The sequence below is a fragment of the Mustelus asterias genome, chromosome 10 (assembly GCF_964213995.1).
Source record: "Mustelus asterias chromosome 10, sMusAst1.hap1.1, whole genome shotgun sequence".
Classification (NCBI taxonomy): Eukaryota; Metazoa; Chordata; class Chondrichthyes; order Carcharhiniformes; family Triakidae; genus Mustelus; species Mustelus asterias.
The window spans coordinates 15100182-15119975 of record NC_135810.1 but is presented as its reverse complement, the minus strand read 5'-3'; the positions used below and the strand labels follow the sequence as shown (position 1 = coordinate 15119975).

At 47.0% G+C, this 19794-nt stretch overlaps 1 protein-coding gene across 2 annotated transcripts in view; it reads right to left on the bottom strand.

Moving 5' to 3' along the window:
- slain1a (SLAIN motif family, member 1a) overlaps window positions 1–19794 on the bottom strand; it is a 121912-nt gene that overhangs the window by 9126 nt on the left and 92992 nt on the right. For both annotated transcript variants that reach the window (XM_078222739.1, XM_078222737.1), the window contains exons 4-5: window positions 17709–18041; window positions 9879–10010 (exon numbers count right to left, since the gene is read on the bottom strand). In XM_078222739.1, coding sequence (XP_078078865.1) covers window positions 9879–10010; window positions 17709–18041 — 465 coding nt within the window. The remainder of the gene's footprint in view (window positions 1–9878; window positions 10011–17708; window positions 18042–19794) is intronic.

The following is a 19794-nucleotide window of genomic DNA, read 5'->3' as shown; positions in this document are numbered from 1 at the left end:
CAGGTTTCATTTGCGATTCCTTTGGTCAAAACAGTTCAGTAAGTCAAACAAAACGAGATTGTTAATTCAACATAGGAACAAGTGCCCACATAGCATCACTTCATTTTACATCGTAAAAGGGGACCCTACTTTCTGAAATTCCTTCCCCAAAACGCTCATGTCACTTCTAAAATATCCCAAAGAACTCTTAATTTCAACTGTTTATCATAGAATTTCCCACAGTGCCAGAGGCCATTCGGCCCATCGAATCTGTACCGACTCTCTGACAGAGCATCTTACCCAGGCCACACCCTCATCCTATCGCCCCCAACCCCACGTATTTACCCCACTAATCCCTTTAACCTACACATCTTGGAAGACTAAGGGATAATTTATCATGGCCAATCCACCTAACCCGGACATATTTGGAGTGTGGGAGGAAATCGGAGCACCTGGAGGAAACCCACGCAGACATGGGCAGAATTTGCACACTCCGCACAGACAGTGACCCGACGCTGGAATTGAACCTGGGTCTCTGGCGCTGTGAGGCAGCAGTGCTAACCACTGTGCCACCGTGCCGCCCTGTTCTTGTTCTTATCCCAAGCTTTCTGTTTTGCTGCTTGTCATTGCCGACTATCAATTCCTGCAAAGCACTCAAGCTTCTCTCTGCACATTAGAAGTTGCCACAGAAAGCTAAATTGCTGTTATATTCATCCCACTGTGAGTGATAAATATGAATCTTGCAGCAACTCAGCAATAAGTGGCCAAAAGAACATGAGGGGTGGGATTTTCTGGCTGCGCTCACCTCAAATTCCCACCCGAGGTCAATGAACCTTTGCATGGCCTGCCCTCTTGCCCGCTACGACCCCCATGATGGGCGGGACGAGAAAATCCCCACCCGAGACCATTAGCTTGCATTACTGTGGCACAATGGCACAGTGGTTAGCACTGCTGCCTCACAGCACCAGGGTCCCAGGTTCAATTCCACCCTTGGGCCACTGTCTGGGTGGAGTTTGCACATTCTCCCTGTGTCTGCGTGGGTTTCCTCCGGGTGATCCGGTTTTCTCCTACACTCCAGAGATGTGTGGGTTAGATTGATTGGCCATGCTAAATTGACCCTTGTGTCAAGGGGATTAGCAGGGTAAATGAGGGTTACGGGGCTAGGGCCTGAGTGGGATTGTGGTCGGTGCAGACTCGATGGGCTGAATGGCCTCCTTCTGCACTGAGGATCCTATGATTCCAGTCACTCTGCTGCACATTTGCCAATGGAATCAAAATATTCCCAAATTTTTCCATAGTTTCTCTTAAAACGTGCTGGTAGCTTATCTACTTGCGAATTGCATATTCATTGGGTGTTAATTGTATTCAGGTAGAGGGTTTAACTCCGGGTTTATCTGTATTAATACATGTAAAAGCAGGCTGAAAGAGGGCTTCGCTATTGGAGGCACACAATATGTAATCAGTACCCTTAATTAAAAGCTAATAAGTCTAAGAAAAGACTTGATGTCAGTGTTTGATCTTTCACAGCCTGGTTATACTGGATTTTGACAAACTGGCAAAGAATAAAGGCAAACAAAGCAATAAGCAGCCTCTATCAGCAGGTCACATCCTGTCGACATGTGTCTCTCCCCTCAATATTAGTTGTCTACATAGATGTCGAGGCACAGCAGAGCTTGTTTCATTTGGCACTGGTAAATCGGCTGATTCTGCCAGTGGGGTTTTTGGAGGTGAACTTTATTTGGATTGGATGGCAGACGAGCCTGCCATCCGCTGTGTTACCACGGAGATGGATAGGATGAGAACTGTGCTCCAATAGGAGAACTGCTCCAGTTTAAAATAAAATTCCTGCTCTCAGTGCAGCAAGGAGAAAAACACTAAAAGACTGTCTTAATCTTTGTCGCATGTAAGATTCTCTGCATTCACCAAATCGTCTCCTGTTGCTCCTGCCACCTGCAACCACAAAGCTTCCTGCTTCCCTCCACTCTGTTTTGTGGATGGGATGTTCCCTCTTATTTTCAATCTTCTACCATCCCTTCCTTCGGCTGCCTTTCCCCGGCACCTTCAGCTGCAAGAGCAGAAGATACGATGCCTGTTCACTCCCTTTCTCCTGCCCTATTCTGCTGGGCTGCCATCACAGTTTCCATGAGAGACATGAGCCCTTTCATCAATACAGAATACTACATTTATTGCTCAAACTGCAATCTCCTCTTCACCACGATGACTGACTAATTACACAATGAATAGTCAGACACTAGGAAGTACAGAGGACTAGAGGGATCTTGGGATGCATGCCCAAAGATCTCTGAAGACAGCAGGACAGGTTGATAAGTTGGTTAATAAGGCATATGGGATATTTGCCTGTTTTAGCTGAGGCATAGAATCTAAGACTAGGGAGGTTACATTGGCACAGTGGTTATCACTGCTGCCTCACAGTGCCAGCGACCTGGGTTCGATTCCCGGCTTGGGTCACTATCTGTGCAGAGTCTGCACGTTCTCCCTATGTCTGCGTAGGTTTCTTCCGAGTGCTCGGTTTCCTCCCACAGTCTGAAAGATGTTAAGTGCATCAGCCATGCTAAATTCTCCCTCAGTGTACCCGGACAGGTGCTGGATTGTGGCAACTCGGGGATTTTCACAGAAACTTCATTGCAGTGTTAATGTAAGCCTACTTGTGACACTAATAAATGAACTTTAAAAAGATTATGATGGAGCTGTATAAAACACTCATGAGGCCACAGTTAGAGTACTGTGTGCAGTTCTGAAGGAATTTGATGATAAACGTTTTCACTCAGAGGGTGGTGGGAATCTGGAACTCACTGCCTGAAAGTGGGGAGGGGGAGGAGCGGAGATGGGAACCTTCATAACATTTAAGAATCATTTAGATGAGCACTTGAAATGCCATAGCATAGAAGGCTGTGGAACAAGGACTGGAAAATGGGATTAGAATAGGTAGGTACTTGATGGTGGGCCCAGAAACGATGGCTTGAAGGGCCTCTTTCCCTGTTGTAAAACTCTATGACACAAATGCAGGTTAGATGACTGCTTTGCCAAGTACTCTTCTGTCCACAATAGGTCCTGAACTCCCTGCGGGTCCAACGCACCATCCCACTGCCATTCTGACCACCCCCTCTGCACTGTTCCAATGAGGTTCGAGGCAAATCGCAGGAACAGCGCAGTATCTTTCTCAAGCAACCCTTTGGTTTGAACAATGAATTCAGTCACCTCAGTCCTGAAGCATAGCTTCCACCTTTTCCCAGTACGATGCGCTGGTGATATGGGATGGTTACGTTATTAGTCATGAGTTGATATTAAGGGTGGAAACGGTGGACAGAACATAGTAACTGCAGGACAGTACATAACTTTGATGATTGCCCCTTTCCCTGCTAACGCCCCAACCTGCTAACAGTTTTCTATTTTACCCCCTTCTCCTGTTTTACTTCAATGTTTCTCACCATCTCTGCCTTGAATTGTGCCGAATTTTGTTAGCTATTGTTCCCTCAATTTTTAATGTACTTTTCCATCATTTTAGTTGTTTATCTATCTCCAGTTTTCTATTAAGGAGGTTGCAGATAATTATGCCAGTGCTTTCCATTGTTTGGATTGGACTGAAATGCTTGTGCATCAGGCTTGTTTTCAGTGGGGCTGAAACATTCACTCACCTGTTCTCACCATGGATATCAGCTGAGAAGCTAGAATTCCAGCACATTGTGTGCTTGTTTCAGATTTCCAGTTTTCTGCTGTTTTATGTTAAAGGATATTATGCTAAACCCAATTATCAGAACTTTGCTTTGGAGTACAACTCACGCCCAACTGTACTTTACAACCTGATCTTCATCTCATCATGAACTCATAGAAAAGCCAATCATGCTGGCTTTTAGAATGAGCCACCATGCTTAATTCCACATTCCTGTGTTTGTCCGTAATCCTGTAAATTTCTAATCTTCAAATACCTGCCCAACTTCATTTTAAATTCAGCTTTTAAGGTCGTGTATTCCAGATTCCAATCAGTCTGAGTGAAAAAAGTGTCTCCTCAACTCCCTCTAGATACTATTCCAATAACTTTGAATCCATGTTTGTGAACCCATTTGCCAGAGGAAATATTTCTCCCCCTCGATCAAAATCTTCCACCTTGAGAACTTTTAAGTCATCTCTTAACCTTCTCATTTGCATAGATTGGTCCAAATGCTTCCAACGTTTAGTTGTAGAACTCACAGTGGTTAGCACTGCTGCCTCACAGTGCCGGAGACCCGGGTTCGATTCCCGGCTTGGGTCACTGTCTGTGTGGAGTTTGCATGTTCTCCCCATGTCTGCGTGGGTTTCCTGCGGGTGTTTCGGTTTCCTCCCACAGTCCGAAAGATATGTGGTTAGGTGGACTGGCCATGCTAAATTGCCCCTTAGTGTCAGAGGACTAGCTAGGGTAAATGCATGAGGTTATGGGGATAGGGCCTGGGTGGGATTGTGGTCGGTGCAGACTCGATGGGCTGAATGGCCTCCTTCCGCACAGCAGGATTCCATGATTGCACAAAGGAAAACAATGAGTAAATCCGTGCCTATTCGAGAAAGACTGCTTGAATCAATCAGCCAGCTGCCTGGAACAAAAGAAGAACTGAAGCCAGCCTTATACACTGTACAGTGTTGTCGTTTCACTATTACTCCTTCCCTGGAATATCTCACGGCCAAGCTGAGCAGTTGCTGTCACAACCGGTGTAAAAATTGGCCTGGATGGTTTCAACTTGAGGACTTCAGGAAACAGCTCCATCAAAACAGTGTGCACGGGCCCCAGCTTTAGAAGTTACACCCAATTATAGGTGAGTACTGGGTCTGTGTTTATGCTCCATTCCAGCCTCCTCCGACCCCCCCTTCATCTCCCTATGAGAAGGTCCTTCCATTCCATTTTCCCTCATGAAGCTTTTCCTGAAATGCATTTATGCTCTTTGTCTCAGCCACACCACATGACAGCAAGATCCGCCCCTCCCAGAAAACAAGCTCAGCACATCATAGAATCCCCACAGTGCAGAAGAGGCTATTGGGCCCATCGAATCTGCACCAACTTTCTGACTATCTCACCCAGGCCCTCGCCCCGGCCCTATCCCTGTAATCCAACACATTTTACCATGGATAATCCCATCTAACCTACACATTTTGGATGACTAAGCGTCAATTTAGCGTGGCCAGTCCATCTACCTGCACATCTTCAGCCCTTCAAGCCTGCTCCGCCATTCAACTTGATCAAGGCTGATTTTCTATCTCAATGGCATACTCCAGCACACTCCCGTTGGCGCTTGTGGAGTTTAGAAATCCTCTTAAATATATTCAATGATTTGGCTTCCACAGACTTCTTGTGGTAGAGAATTCCACACGTTCATCACCTTATGAGTGAAGAAATTTCTCCTCAACTCAGTCCTAAGTGGCCTAACCTGCATTCTGGGCCTGTGACCCCTTGTTCTAGATCCTCCAGCCAGAGGAAGCAACGTCCTTACATCCAGTCAGTCTAGTTGTATCAGAATTTTATGCATTTCAATTAGAGTCCCTCTCATTCTTCTAAATCCCAATGAATATAGGCCCAGTCGACCCATCTCTCCTCATATAGCAATCCTGCCATCCCAGGAATCAGTCTGGTTCCCTCATGAATTGCTCGATTGAAGCTGCCTCCACCATACTCTCAGACGGTGCATTCCAATCCCTCTCTCCTGGGACTGATGTTGCACTTTTCAATATGACTTCAAATTTACAAGGACCTATTAACTCAGATCTCATGCTCTCTTCTTATTTTCCAAGACAAAGTTGCCTTTGAAAGATTTTAAATGCAACATTTGTAAGGTCTGGTCACTGTGTGTTCAATTTTCCCCGTTTGTTGTGGCTAATTGCAATGCTGGGTTACAGCAACAAATACAAAGTTCTCCTTATTTAACACGTTATTAGGTTTGTCTCGGGTGTTATGAAAAGGTCAGGAAGACTGTGTAAAAAATTTTCAAATGCACAAAAACAAGCTCTGTGGACTACAAGATCAAAAGATTTATGCTGACAACTCAGTCAATTCTTAGCTATCCCGTGAACAATTGAAAAATACTTCTCCCAATCGTGGTGCTCCTGTGGGTCTCTGAGAAAATATTAGTGAGGTAATCCTGAGACAGGCTGGTGGGCAATTCACTTACTCGTCCTTTTAGCCCGAGAATGGCACATGGCTGAATGAGGTGAATATTTAAAATAACTGGAGTGGAAAGGGATTTATAAGAAAAGGGAAGTCTGATTTGTTCAGATTGAGTAGTAGATATCACGCAGTCAAATAAGGAATGTAATCAGTACAAAGCTGGACTAACCTCACATAAGGACATAAGAAATAGGAGCAGGAATGGGCCAGGAGGCCCGTCGAGCCTGCTCCACCATTCAACAATTCAAAGAACAAAGAAAATTGCAGCACAGGAACAGGCCCTTCGGCCCTCCAACTCTGCACCGATCATGCTGCCTGACTGAACTAAACCCCCCTACCCTACCGGGGACCGTATCCCTCTATTCCCATCCTATTCATGTATTTGTCAAGATGCCCCTTGAAAGTCACGATTGTACCTGCTTCCACTACCTCCCCCGGCAGCGAGTTCCGGGCATACACCACCCTCTGTGTAATCTTGTACATCACTTTAAAACCCTGCCCCTCACACCTTAAACCTATGCACCCCTAGTAATTGACTCTTCCACCCTGGGAAAAAGTTTCTGACTATCCACTCTGTCCATGCCCTTCATAATCTTGTAGATTTCTATCAGGTCACCCCTCAACCTCCATCGTTCCAGTGAGAACAAACCAAGTTTTGCCAACTTCTCTTCATAGCTAATGCTCTCCATACCAGGCAACTTCCTGGTAAATCTTTTCTGTACCCTCTTCAAAGCCTCCACATCGTTCTGTTAGTGTGGCAACCAGAATTGAACACTATATTCCAAGTGCGGCCTAACTAAGGTTCTATAAAGCTGCAACATGACTTGCCAATTTTTAAACTCAATGCCCCGGCCGATCATAGCTGGTCTTAGGCTTCAACTCCATTTTCCTACCTGTTCCCTATTTCCCTTAACTCCCTGAGAGACCAAAGATCTGTCTAATCCGGCCTTAAATGTACTCAATGATGGAGCATCCACAACTCTCTGGGGTAAAAAATTAGAGATTTCCAAATATTTACAAGCTTCTGAGTGAAGAAATTTCTCCTCATCTCAGTCCTAAATGATCAGCCCCTTATCCCAATGCTGTGCCCCCATGTTTTAGATTGCCCGACCAATGGAAACAAACACACAGGGGCGGCAATGGCCTAGTGGTATTATTGCCAGAAACTATTAATCCAGAAACTCAGCTAATGTTCTGGGGACCTGGGTTCAAATCTTGCCACGGCAGATGGTGGAATTTGAATTCAATAAAAAATATCTGGAATTAAGAATCTACGATGTCCATGAAACCATTGTCGGAAAAGTCCATCTGGTTCACTAACACCCTTTAGGGAAGGAAATTTACCACCCTTATCTGGCCTGGCATACATGTGTCGCCAGAGCCACAGCAATGTGGTTGACTCTCAATTGCCCTCGGGCAACTAGGGATGGGCAATAAATGCTGGTTAGCCAGCGAAGCCCATGTCCCATGAATAAATTAAAAATAGTGTCTACCTTATCAAGCTCCTTCAGAAGTATTTCAATGAGATTGCCTCTCATTGTTCTAAAGAAGGATTGTTAAAAAGAAGGATACGAAGGGTAGGATTCGAGAACCGTGGATAACCAGGGAAATTGAGGGACTGGTCAAAAAGAAAAGAGGCGTATGTTAGGTCCAGGCAGCTAAAAACAGAGGGAGCTCTGGAGGAGTACAAAGAAAGTAGGAAAGAACTCAAACGGGGAATTAGAAGAGCAAAAAGGGGTCACGAAATGTTCTTGGCAGACAGGATTAAGGAGAATCCCAAGGCATTTTATTCATACGTTAGGAACAAAAGGGTTGTCAGGGAAAAAATCGGACCTCTCAGGGACAAAAGTGGGGAATTATGCTTGGAGCCCAAAGAAGTAGGGGAGATCCTAAATGAATACTTTGCATCGGTATTCACAAAGGAGAGGGATGTGTTGACTGGGAGTGTCTCGGAGGGGAGTGTTGAACCGTTGGAGAAAATCTCCATTACAAAGGAGGAAGTGTTAGGTTTGTCAGAGAATTTAAAGACTGACAAATCCCCAGGGCCTGATGGAATCTATCCAAGGCTGCTCAGGGAGACGAGAGATGAAATCGCTGGGCCTCTGACGAAAATCGTTGTCTCGTCACTGGACGCAGGTGAGGTCCCAGAGGATTGGAGGATAGCTAATGTGGTCCCGTTATTTAAGAAGGGTAGGAAGGATAACCCGGGTAATTATAGGCCGGTGAGCTTGACGTCCGTGGTGGGGAAGTTGTTGGAGAAGATTCTTAGAGATAGGATGTATGCGCATTTAGAAAGGAATAAACTCATTAACGATAGTCAGCATGGTTTTGTGAGAGGGAGGTCATGCCTCACTAACCTGGTGGAGGTTTTTGAAGAAGTGACCAAAATGGTTGACGAGGGAAGGGCCGTGGATGTCATCTATATGGACTTTAGTAAAGCGTTTGACAAAGTCCCTCATAGTAGGCTGGTGAAAAAGGTTGGATCTCATGGGATAAAGGGGGAGGTGGCTAGATGGGTGGAGATCTGGCTTGGTCACAGAAGACAGAGGGTGATAGTGGAAGGGTCTTTTTCCGGCTGGAGGCCTGTGACTAGTGGTGTACCGCAGGGCTCTGTATTGGGACCTCTGCTGTTTGTGATTTATATAAATGATCTGGAAGAAGGTGTAACTGGGGTGATCAGTAAGTTTGCGGACGACACAAAATTGCAGGACTTGCAGATAGTGAGGAGCATTGTCAGAAGCTACAGAAGGATATAGATAGGCTGGAAATTTGGGCAAAGAAATGGCAGATGGAGTTCAATCCTGATAAATGCGAAGTGATGCATTTTGGTAGAGATAATGTAGGGAGGAGCTATATGATAAATGGCAGAACCATAAAGGGTGTAGATACGCAGAGGGACCTGGGTGTGCAAGTCCACAGATCCTTGAAAGTGACGTCACAGGTGGAGAAGGTGGTGAAGAAGGCATATGGCATGCTTGCCTTTATGGGACGGGGCATAGAGTATAAAAGTTGGGGTCTGATGTTGCAGATGTATAGAACGTTGGTTCGGCCGCATCTGGAATACTGCGTCCAGTTCTGGTCGCCACACTACCAGAAGGACGTGGAGGCTTTGGAGAGAGTACAGAGGAGGTTTACCAGGATGTTGCCTGATATGGAGGGGCTTAGTTATGAGGAGAGATTGGGTAAACTGGGGTTGTTCTCCCTGGAAAGACGGAGGATGAGGGGAGACTTAATAGAGGTGTATAAGATTATGAAAGGCATAGATAGGGTGAACGGTGGGAAGCTTTTCCCCAGGTCGGTGGTGACGTTCACGAGGGGTCATAGGTTCAAGGTGAGGGGGGGGAGGTTTAACACAGATATCAGACGGACATATTTTACACAGGGGGTGGTGGGGGCCTGGAATGTGCTGCCAGGCAAGGTGGTGGAGGCGGACACACTGGGAACGTTTAAGACTTATCTAGATAGCCATATGAACGGAGTGGGAATGGAGGGATACAAAAGAATGGTCTAGTTTGGACCAGGGAGCGGCGCGGGCTTGGAGGGCCGAAGGGCCTGTTCCTGTGCTGTATTGTTCTTTGTTCTAAAGTCCAGAGAATGCAAGTCCAATTTACTCAGTTCTCAGCACAGCACAACCCCTTCGTCCCAAGGACCAATTAAGTGAGCCTTCGCTGTACCGTTTCCGATGCAAGTATAGCTTTTCTTAAATGTGGAGGCGTGTTGAAGGCTTCTCACGGGCATGGTTTATACTCACATGCTGGTGATTGGAGTCGGGAAATTCCATTCTGTAGGTTGGAATCAAAACTTCTGCTATTCTTGAAGGAGTCCGGTGAACTCGTGGTACTGAATGATCGCGCCAGGTTTGGCATACTGCGTCGGAGTTTTTCTGCAACAGATATAGTCACATCTAATTCAGTTGCAAACTTAACACTGACGCAACCACATACTTCTAAAACTGGAGCAAATGCATTCAGAGTGCAGAAAAGGATCGTGCTACTTAATGACCAAAGTTTTCCAGTCCTTCCTGCCAGTGGGATCTTTCGGTCCTGCCAGTGACAACCCCCTCCCCCCATCCCCCATGTTGCGTTCCCCAGTGATGGGACAGTAAGATCCTCCATCGCCAGAACATATGTCATTGGGGGCCAGAAAAACCCGCCCAATATTTAAAAGATGGAAATGAATTTAAGGCAGCATGGTGGCACAGTGGTTAACACTGCTGCCTCACAGCGCCAGGGACCCGGATTCAATTCTGGCCTCGGGTCACTGTTTGTGTGGAGTTTGCACGTTCTCCCCGTGTCTGCGTGCGTTTCCTCCGGGTGCTCCGGTTTCCTCCCACAGTCCAAAGATGTGTGGGTCAGGTTGATTGGCCATGTTAAATTGCCCCTTAGTGTCAGGGGGATTGGGACTGTAAATATGAGGGATTACAGGGATGGGACCTGGGTGGGATTGTTGTTGGTGCAGGCTCAATGGGCCAAACGGCCTCCTTCTGAACTGTAGATTCTGGAGATTCTATGAACAAGATGCAAACATTGCAAATACGATATAGGAAACAAAAATTGCTTTAAAAACACAGCAAGGTGGTTTCTAAGAAGGAATTAACAGATCAGCAATTTAATTAGTCACACTTTATCAGAATTATCTAGAAGATGGTTTACTTTCCACACATGAGCCCATCTTCTTTCTCATCAGCTTCGATGGGAACTGATGTATATTTTCATTACTTCCTGTTTTAATTCCATGGCAAACAATTGTTCAGATTCATCACCACGTTTTTATTTGAAGCTTCTTCAGGATCCCCTGACAATGAGGGAAGCAAGGTTTCCTCGACTTGTTGCTATCCACATGTCTTATCTGAGACTGTGGTCACACTGCAGTTAGATGTATTCTCCATCAGACACAACATGGGGAACACCAATCACATCCACCAGTGCGTACAAAGTAAACAAGGTCAGAAATGTTCAGCCAATTTCCCAGGTTCTCTGTGGATCGGATCTCCCAGGTAAAGGCCAAGAAGCCCTCCTATCACTTCTTTTAAACATAATGGGCAGAATTTTCCAGCTATTCACGCCAGTGGGATTCCCCTGTCCCGCTGCAGTGAACGAAGATTTGGCGAAGCGCTAAATTCTCCATGCTCACTTCCAGCCGCGGCGGGGTGAGAACGGCTGGAAAATTCCGGTGAATGAAGCTAGTGGTAACTTGCATTTTAAATTGGAAGATGCGCCCAGTGTAGTTGTGTGAACTTCTATGTAGCATATGTGGTGCGGGTTCCACCAAAAGGCAGAGGTGGGGTAAGAGTGCCAGGCAGGGGAGTCATGGAGGGTAAGGGGGACGGGCGAGGTGTGGTATGTGCGGAGAGAGTCATATGGAGCAGGGGTCAGAGAGGTGGAGGGGTCAAGTTGGGTCAAGTCGGGGAGTTAGATGGTCAGTGGTGTAGTGGGGAGGGGGGGACGGGCAGTAGAGGTGACAATCAGGGATCAATGGGGGTATTTGGGGGGTCAGTGTGAGTGATTGGGTGATCAGTTGTATAGTTATCCAGGACTTAGACTAGGATTTTTCTGCCTCACATTTCCTTGGTAACTGTTCAGCTAAGTAAGTCAAAAGGAGGGCCCCAGGGAGCAAGGGAATTGTCCATCAGAAGTTTAAACCTCTTAAGCAATTATCATAGAAGCGGCGCATTGAGACTTTGGAGGAGGGGGTCCCATAGCACATCTTCCGCAGTACATCTGGTCCTCGACGATCCGGAAACCAGAAGATCTGGGCCAATATATTGTAATCAATAGATGCATTTTAGATAAAAACTCTCATCTTATTCTTCTGAGGGCATTTGTGCATTGCACTAAAGCAATGAGTGGGTCAACAGTGCAATACTGAGGACATTCATTACATAAGACAGTTATATTGTACCACTTCTGAAGAAATTCCCTGGATGGTATAATGAATTAGAAATGGCTGATTAGGAATCAAAGTATATTCTTAAAACATTGAGATAATCAGTCAAACTCAAAATATTAAAGTTACTTTTTAACTAAAACTGCACTAAATGTTTCTACAAATGAAAATTTTTAACGAAGTGTTTGAATGTTTCTCCTTGTCAGGAGCAAAGAGCGTGAAAGGTTAGATAAATAGGTAATAGCAGCTCTATTTAATTTTAGAATATGCTTGTATTGTTAAATTTAAAACGACAGCACTCCTATTTAATTTCCTGTGGGTTGCCCAGGCAGGAGACAGCTCATCTTACGGGAATTATCAAATTACCATTAGCTCTGAAGAGATTTCACTTTTTCTCGTGAAAATTGAGATTGGAAACAAGATACACAGAATGGTTCAGATGGCAACTATTTAACAAGTTAGTAAAAAAAAGGGAAAAGAGATGTGAAAATATCAGTGAGGCTGTTAAAATGGTTACACTTGTTCCCACTGGTTTTAATTGTGCATCTGTGCTAATCTGAAATACTCAACATCTCAGATAGGGCGGCACGGTGGCACAGTGGTTAGCACTGCTGCCTCACAGCATCGGGGACCCGGGTTCGATTCCCGGCTCGGGCCACTGTCTGTGTGGAGTTTGCACATTCGCCCCGTGTCTGCGTGGGTTTCCTCCCATAGTCCAAAAGATGAGCAGGTTAGGTGGATTGGCCATGCTAAGTTGCCCCTTAGTGTCATGGGGACTAGCGAGGGTAAATGCATGGGTTTATGGGTGGGATTGTGGTTGATGCAGGCTTGATGGGCCAAATGGTCTCCTTCTGCACTGTAGGACTCTATGAGATGCAGCCTGGGAGTGAATTTATTCTGCCAGCTTAATCACACGCATGTAAAGTTGTGGATGCATAATTTAGCACAAAACCTTAAATTTTCGTTTAGTCTGGGTGGCACAGTGGTTAGCTCTGCTGCCTCACAGCTTGAGAGACCCGGTTCGATTCTGGCCTCAGGTGACAGTCTGGGCCCGATTTTACCAACAATTCTTGGGTGCAAAATCGTGGTAAAGTCGGGTGTGAGGCCTTTATCGCGATCTGCACCCGCGTCTGCGCAGATTGCCACTTTACTGAGACCCGCGAATGGCGGGAATCCGTTCCGCACCCAAATCGGGCGCAACAACGATTTAAATGCATTTGCATGCATTTAAATTGAATTAATGAACTGCCCGCCCAACTCTATCAGCATTTCACCCTTTACCACTGCGTTTGCCAATCCGGAACCGTGCTTTTAGGGACCTGCTGAATAAAAGTCTGAGTCGCATGCTCCAGCCTCTGAAGAGCGCGTTCAGTGTTTCCAACGGCTCTCTGACTCAGATCAGTGGTGGGGGGAGGAGGGAGGTCAGATCACTGTCTGGTTGGGGGCGGGGGGGGGGGGTGTGATGAGGAGAAGGCGGGTCAGATGTGCCTCTGGCGGGGGGGGGGGGCGGGGGGGGGGGGCGATCGTTGTCCGGTGGTGGGGGGGGAGGAGGCGGGTCAGATGTTCTTCTGGAGGAGAGGGGAAGTGAGGCCAGACCATTCTCTGGGGGGGCGGGGGGGGGGAGTGAGGCAAGTTCGGTGTCGGGGGAAGGGGGGAGTGAGGCCAGATCGTTGTCCTGGCGGGGGGGAGGGGAGGAGGGAGGCAGGTAAGATGTATCTGGGGGGGGGGGGGGGGCAGATGCATCTCTGGTGGGGGGGCAGATGGATCTCTGTTGGGGGGGCAGGGGGTTCCGCTGCCACTCTGCGGGTGATCGGTGGGAGGGAAGGGGGGCAGGGGTGGCGATCGGTCTGGGTAGTGGGGGGTTTGGTAAGGGGGGCATTGATGTGTGTGTGTGTCCCTTATCCACCCCCCCACTACCCACACACATCACTGCCCCCCTTATCCACCCCCCACTACCCACGCACATCACTGCCTCACTTATCCATCCCCCACTACCCAGACCGATCGCCACCCCTGCCCCCCTCCCCCCAACCAATCGCCCGCAGAATGGCAGTGGACCCCCCTGCCCCCACCAGAAATCCATCTTGCCCCCCACCAGAGATCCATCTGCTCCCCCCACCAGAGATCCATCTGCCCCCCCCCCCACCAGAGATCCATCTGCCCCCCACCACCAGAGATCCATCTGCCCCCCCCACCAGAGATCCATCTGCCCACCCCCCGAGATACATCTTACCCGCCTCCCTCCTCCCCCCCCCCCCCCCCCCCACTGCCCCCTAGATACACCCTTGCTCCCGTTTTTCGCTCCTGGGCCGCTTTCTCCGGCTCGGGAGCGATCTGACATGGGCGCGCTTTTTCCAATTTTTTTCTAACTGCGCATGCGCAGTTCAGAGCTCCGATCGTCTGGCCGCACTAAGCCCCGCCGACAGCGCGAATGGGACTGGAGATGACTGAGAGCGTATGGGGGCGCCTGAAAGCAGCTTTCTAAGTCGGACCTGTACTACGCCCAGATTCGGCACTTAGAATGAAAATGGTCAAATCGGGCCCTCTGTGTGGAGTTTGCACCTTCTCCCTGTGTCTGCATGGGATTGCTCTGGGTGCTCCGGTTTCTTCCCACACTCTAAAGATGTGCAGGTTAGGTGGGTTGGCCATGATACATTGTCCCTTAGTGTCCTAGGATTTGTAAATTAGATGGATTAGCAAGGGGAAATGTGTGGGGTTACAGGAATAGGGCGGGTCGGGATAAGATACTCTGTCAGAGAGTCGGTGCAGACTCGATGGGCCAAATGGCCTATTCGGCACTGTAGGAATTCTATGATTTTACGATTCTAAGACTTGGGGCTGAATTTTCCAGCTCCTCCTGCCGGTGGGATCTTCCAATCACATCGATGCCCTGGGTTTCCCGGCGGTGTTGCAGGCAAACAACGCAAAAGGCCATTGACATTGGTGAAATCAGAAGATCCCCCTGACGCCAGCCAACGGCAAGTCCCCTCCATCACCAGGAAACAGGGAAAGGGATGGGAGGAAAGGAGAAGGAGGAGAGGGGAGGGGAGGGGGAAGGGAGGAGAGGGGAGGGGGGAAATCCTGCCCTTGATGTTCACCAGTTTTCTTAATATACTTTGCATTTAAATATTAATACAGTTTGGGAACCAATATGTATTGTTATATATTGTTATGATGAATGTGGTTGCAAATAGCATTAAAATGATGTAAAATGATCCACGGTGAATGTCTGATTGCAAATCTACTGGGACATTTGTCAAGGATATTGAAAGCTCTGATCTATAAAGAAGGGTAACATTGAATATAGATCAAATTTCAGTTACTTCAGCAAAATTCAAAGGCGTACTGACATTTCATGGCCATTAATTTGTTCTTTGGAGCTCAAAAGCAGCAGCATGGTATGAGATACAAAATATACAATCGACAAATTTCTGCGTATCATGAAAAGAGAAAAACTAAAAACTGAAATCATTTTGTAAAGCATTGTCAATCACTAGTTGGAAGGAAAATCTCTGAACAATCAAGGGAGTTTTACTGTTTTCTCTTTAATCCTTGCGTGCACAGTGTGGTGAACCATCGTTGGTTCCCACCAGGTAGTACTGAGCCAGGGTCTGGCCAGTACTATGAGTCTGTATATATGTTGCTGTTGGGGTTAGGGTTGGGTTGTTCTACTTGTTACTGTTGGGGTTAGGGTTGGGCTGTTCTACCTGTATTATAGTTATTATGGTACATCCCAGTCGGGCTCCGCCTCCTGGGAGAGGTATAAAGGTCACTGCTCTGTCTGGGACCCCTCAGTCTGGGATCGTGTATTATATATGGTAGCTCCATTGTAATAGTAAATAAAAGCCTTTATTTCCTCGAGCATCTCTAGCCTCGTGAGTTATATCGCGCATCACACAGATTCATAGAATCCTACAGTGCAGAAGCAGGCCATTCGGCCCATCAAGTCTGCACCAACCACAATCCCACCCAGGCACTATCCTCATAACCCCATGCATTTACCCCGCTAATCCCCCTGACACTAAGGGCAATTTAGCATGGCCAATCCACCTAACCCACACATCTTTGGACTGTGGGAGGAAACCGGAGCACCCGGAGGAAACCCGCGCAGACACGGGGAGAATGTGCAAACTCCACACAGACAGTGACCCAAGCCAGGAATCGAACCCTGGCGCCGTGAGGCAACAAAGCTAACCACTGTGCCATCGTGCTGCCTGTAATTTCAAAGTTGCCTCGGCAGTTTCACAAACAGGTTATTGATTACACAGAGAAACTTGTACTCTTCCATTTTTCACTTCTGGCCTCATTCCAATCAAATGATTCGCTTCTTTAACAGAAGGTGTTAGTTCACTTCTTTCCAGATCTCTAGAGTAAGAAAATAATGAACTTTTCTTCAGGCATTTAATGCTATGTATTTCCATGAGAAATCAAGGTTAAGTTTATTAATTAGCGTCACAAATAGGCTTACATTAACGCTGCAATGAAGTTACTGTGAAAATTCCCTAGTACGGTGGTACACCTTCTGAAATTGTATTCCCTGCATGGAGCTTAGCCAAGATCCAATATACTGGGACTCATGATCCACACAGTCCACAACTTCAAAAACTGTAGGCTGCAAATGACTGATTTCCTAGTCTGTGCCCCTAACAGCCTTGAAGAATGCAGTTAAAAAAATTGATCATAGAATCCTGACAGTGCAGAAGGAGGCCATTCAGCCCATCAAGCCTTCGCCGATAACAATCCCACCCTATCCCCATAGCCCCATGTATCTACTCATATAGTCCCGCTGACACTAAGAGGCAATTTTAGCATGACCAATCAACCTAACCCGCACATCTTTGGACTGTGGGAGGAAACTGGAGCACCCGGAGGAAACCCATGCAGACACGGGGAGAACATGCAAACTACACAGGCAGACACCCAAGGCTGGCACTGTGAGGCAGCAGTATTAACCACTGTGCCACCATGCCACTCTTTGATGCATATTTATATTGATTTTGTGACCTACCAAATCTAGCGCAAAACTTCAGGAGATGGGCAGACATATCAAGTATTCCAGTCGGAAGACAGTGTATCCATCCACCCATCTGGTTAGCCTGGATTCTCAGTATGTACTCTCAGGGCATGAGGCTTAAACAGGTGTTGGGAGTGCTGATTGATAAAATCTATTCCAATCCTTATGCCAGAGATAATGTTTCATCTTGGCGATGACCCTTACCAGATAATAACATCATAATTCATAATTACAAGTAGAATGAAGCCATCTTTTAACTTGCACTGGTGGTTTCTTCATTGAAATGGTTAACAAGTAAACAATAACTGAAGGTATGCATTCACAAGATTGAGAGAGAGTGCCCACTAATCGTAGTTCAGACTAAAAGACACATTGGCCGGGATTTTCTGGCCCCCTCATGGTGGGACCCTCTACGGAGAATGCGATGGCTTAGCTACAAGTCCATTAGTCTTTGGGCGGGACTAAATGATCCCAGCCACAGATGAAAGTGGAAAATCTCGGTATTGTCCAGGTCAGAGTGGGAGGTTTTACTCAGATTCGCATCCATGCTACACCTGACTTGGGATGGCTGGAGGTTGGATAACAAAGGAGCTTCCAATTCCCAACTCAAACATCTTTGCCGTGGCTGGAAATTTAAGTTAAGGATAAAAAGCATTTGCGTGCCAATCTGTAAAATCTTACCTGTACTTGTTCGGTACTGATGATGATCGGACGTGTGTCCCTGCGAGTAATAGGATGGGTAACCACTGGACTGCAAGTAGGAGGAAGGGGTAGGGCCTCTTCTGCATTCTCTGATGCTGGCAAAAGTCTGTGAGTGTGGCATACTTCGCAATGGCGGAGAGCACCTCGTGAGGCGAGGCTGCGGGGGAAGTTGGTCAAACTCTTCTTCATCTTCCAGACTGCAGCAGTCGTACTCCTGGTCACTGCTCGTCCCTCGCTTTGCCGAGTATAATGAGGTACTGGAGCTGCGTTGAGAAATGGTTGTTGAAGTGGAAGCGTAATCTTGCCGCAGGCCTAGAAATCAGCGGGGGTTGGCGGGGCAGGGGGAGGGGGGAGGGGGGGGGGGGGGGGGGGAATATACAAAGAGAATTAGGAAGCATTTTGCTGAGGTGATTTGTAACTGAACATAAAATAAATGCATACGATCCAGAGACTAAAGCTGGGATTTTCCAGGCCCTGTCATAGTGGGGAGATTCGACAGCCCAGCCAAAATCTCATTGACTTTCGGCAGGACCGGACGATCCCAGCGGCAGGCGAGGCTGGAAAATCTCACCCTAAATCCTGACACACTGCACGCAATAGTAAAATAGAACCTGGAAAACAATTAGCACAGATTGCAGTATATAAGTTGACCCCGCACATGAGATGATCCCAGTTTTTAGCGCCAAAGTGCATAATTCGGCCAATACTTGGCGTGTAAGTCAACGTCTCCATTTTACAGCTTATAAATGTTTTTTCAGGGTGAAGTACTCACATTTGGAGTCAGTCTCAATGTTTCAGCACAGAGACACATGTTTAAAGTTATAGTTGCCTATGAAGTCAGCGTCTTCGATCTGTCAGGTGATACAGGCCAGGTTGTTGAGAAGATGTGCTGAAGTTTAGGACACACCCACACATTTTAAAATTGCAACCACCAACACTAACCCTGAAGGTTCATATTTTATACTGTACAGGGTGTATAATACAACCCTGTTTTGAAAGGATTTTTCAAGGCTTCAAGGGTCAGCTTACATGCCACGATTTACAGGCTGCTCACGGAATGATGCATAAAGATGTATGCTATTCAATAAATAATGTGACTTAGAGTGTTACCCATGGCTCAGCTGGTAGCAATCCCACCTCTCGGTCAGAGTGTTTTGAGTTCAAAAACCATTTCAGTGACCTGAGCACATCGAGACCGACACATCCCAGGGATGTACTGGGAGAGTGCTGCACTGTTGGAGGTGCCGTCTTCTGGATCAGACATTAAGCTGTGGCCCGGTCTGCCCTTTCAGGGCCCAAGTCACGATTTCACAGAAGTACAAGGGATTTCTCTGTGCTGTGCTGGTCAATAATTGGGGGCGGAACGGTGGCACAGTGGTTAGCACTGCTACCTCACAGTGCCAGGGACCCAGGTTCAATTCTGGCTTCGGGTCACTGTCTGTGTGGTTTGCACGTTCTCTTTGGACTTTGTGGGAGGAAAACTGGAACACACGGAGGAAACTCACGCAGACATGGGGAGAATGTGCAAACGCCACACAGACAGTGATCCAAGCTGGGAATCGAACCCGGGTCCCTGGTGGCAGCAATGCTAACCACTGTGCCGCCCTATTTATGCAGACAGAAAGTGAGCGACTTGTTCATCTCCATTTTTCCAGTTGAACAAACTGGGAAAACCCATCAAGATTAAAATCCAGTTTCTGGTCAATTTTCTTTACAGCCGATAACAGATCTTGCAGCAAAACAAAAAATGGTCTGCACGGACAATTCCCAATGGATGACTTTGAACAGACATATAAGTATCATCAGAAGCAGAAATCTGATAGACCCAATACCGTGATCTATCAAGCACTTATGAAACAGACTGGAGAAAGCTGCAAATAGCTATTAGGAGATGTTGGAATGGGGGAAGGGGGGAGCTGGAGGGGGAATGTAATATGGGATGTAGCATTGGTTCTGCAGGCATTCATTCACTGTAATGGTGGCGCACAAAGAGGATCCACCCTTGATTATTCACAACAAGTTTGCCATGATAAAACTTTTATAGCCAATAATCTGAAGTCAGCAA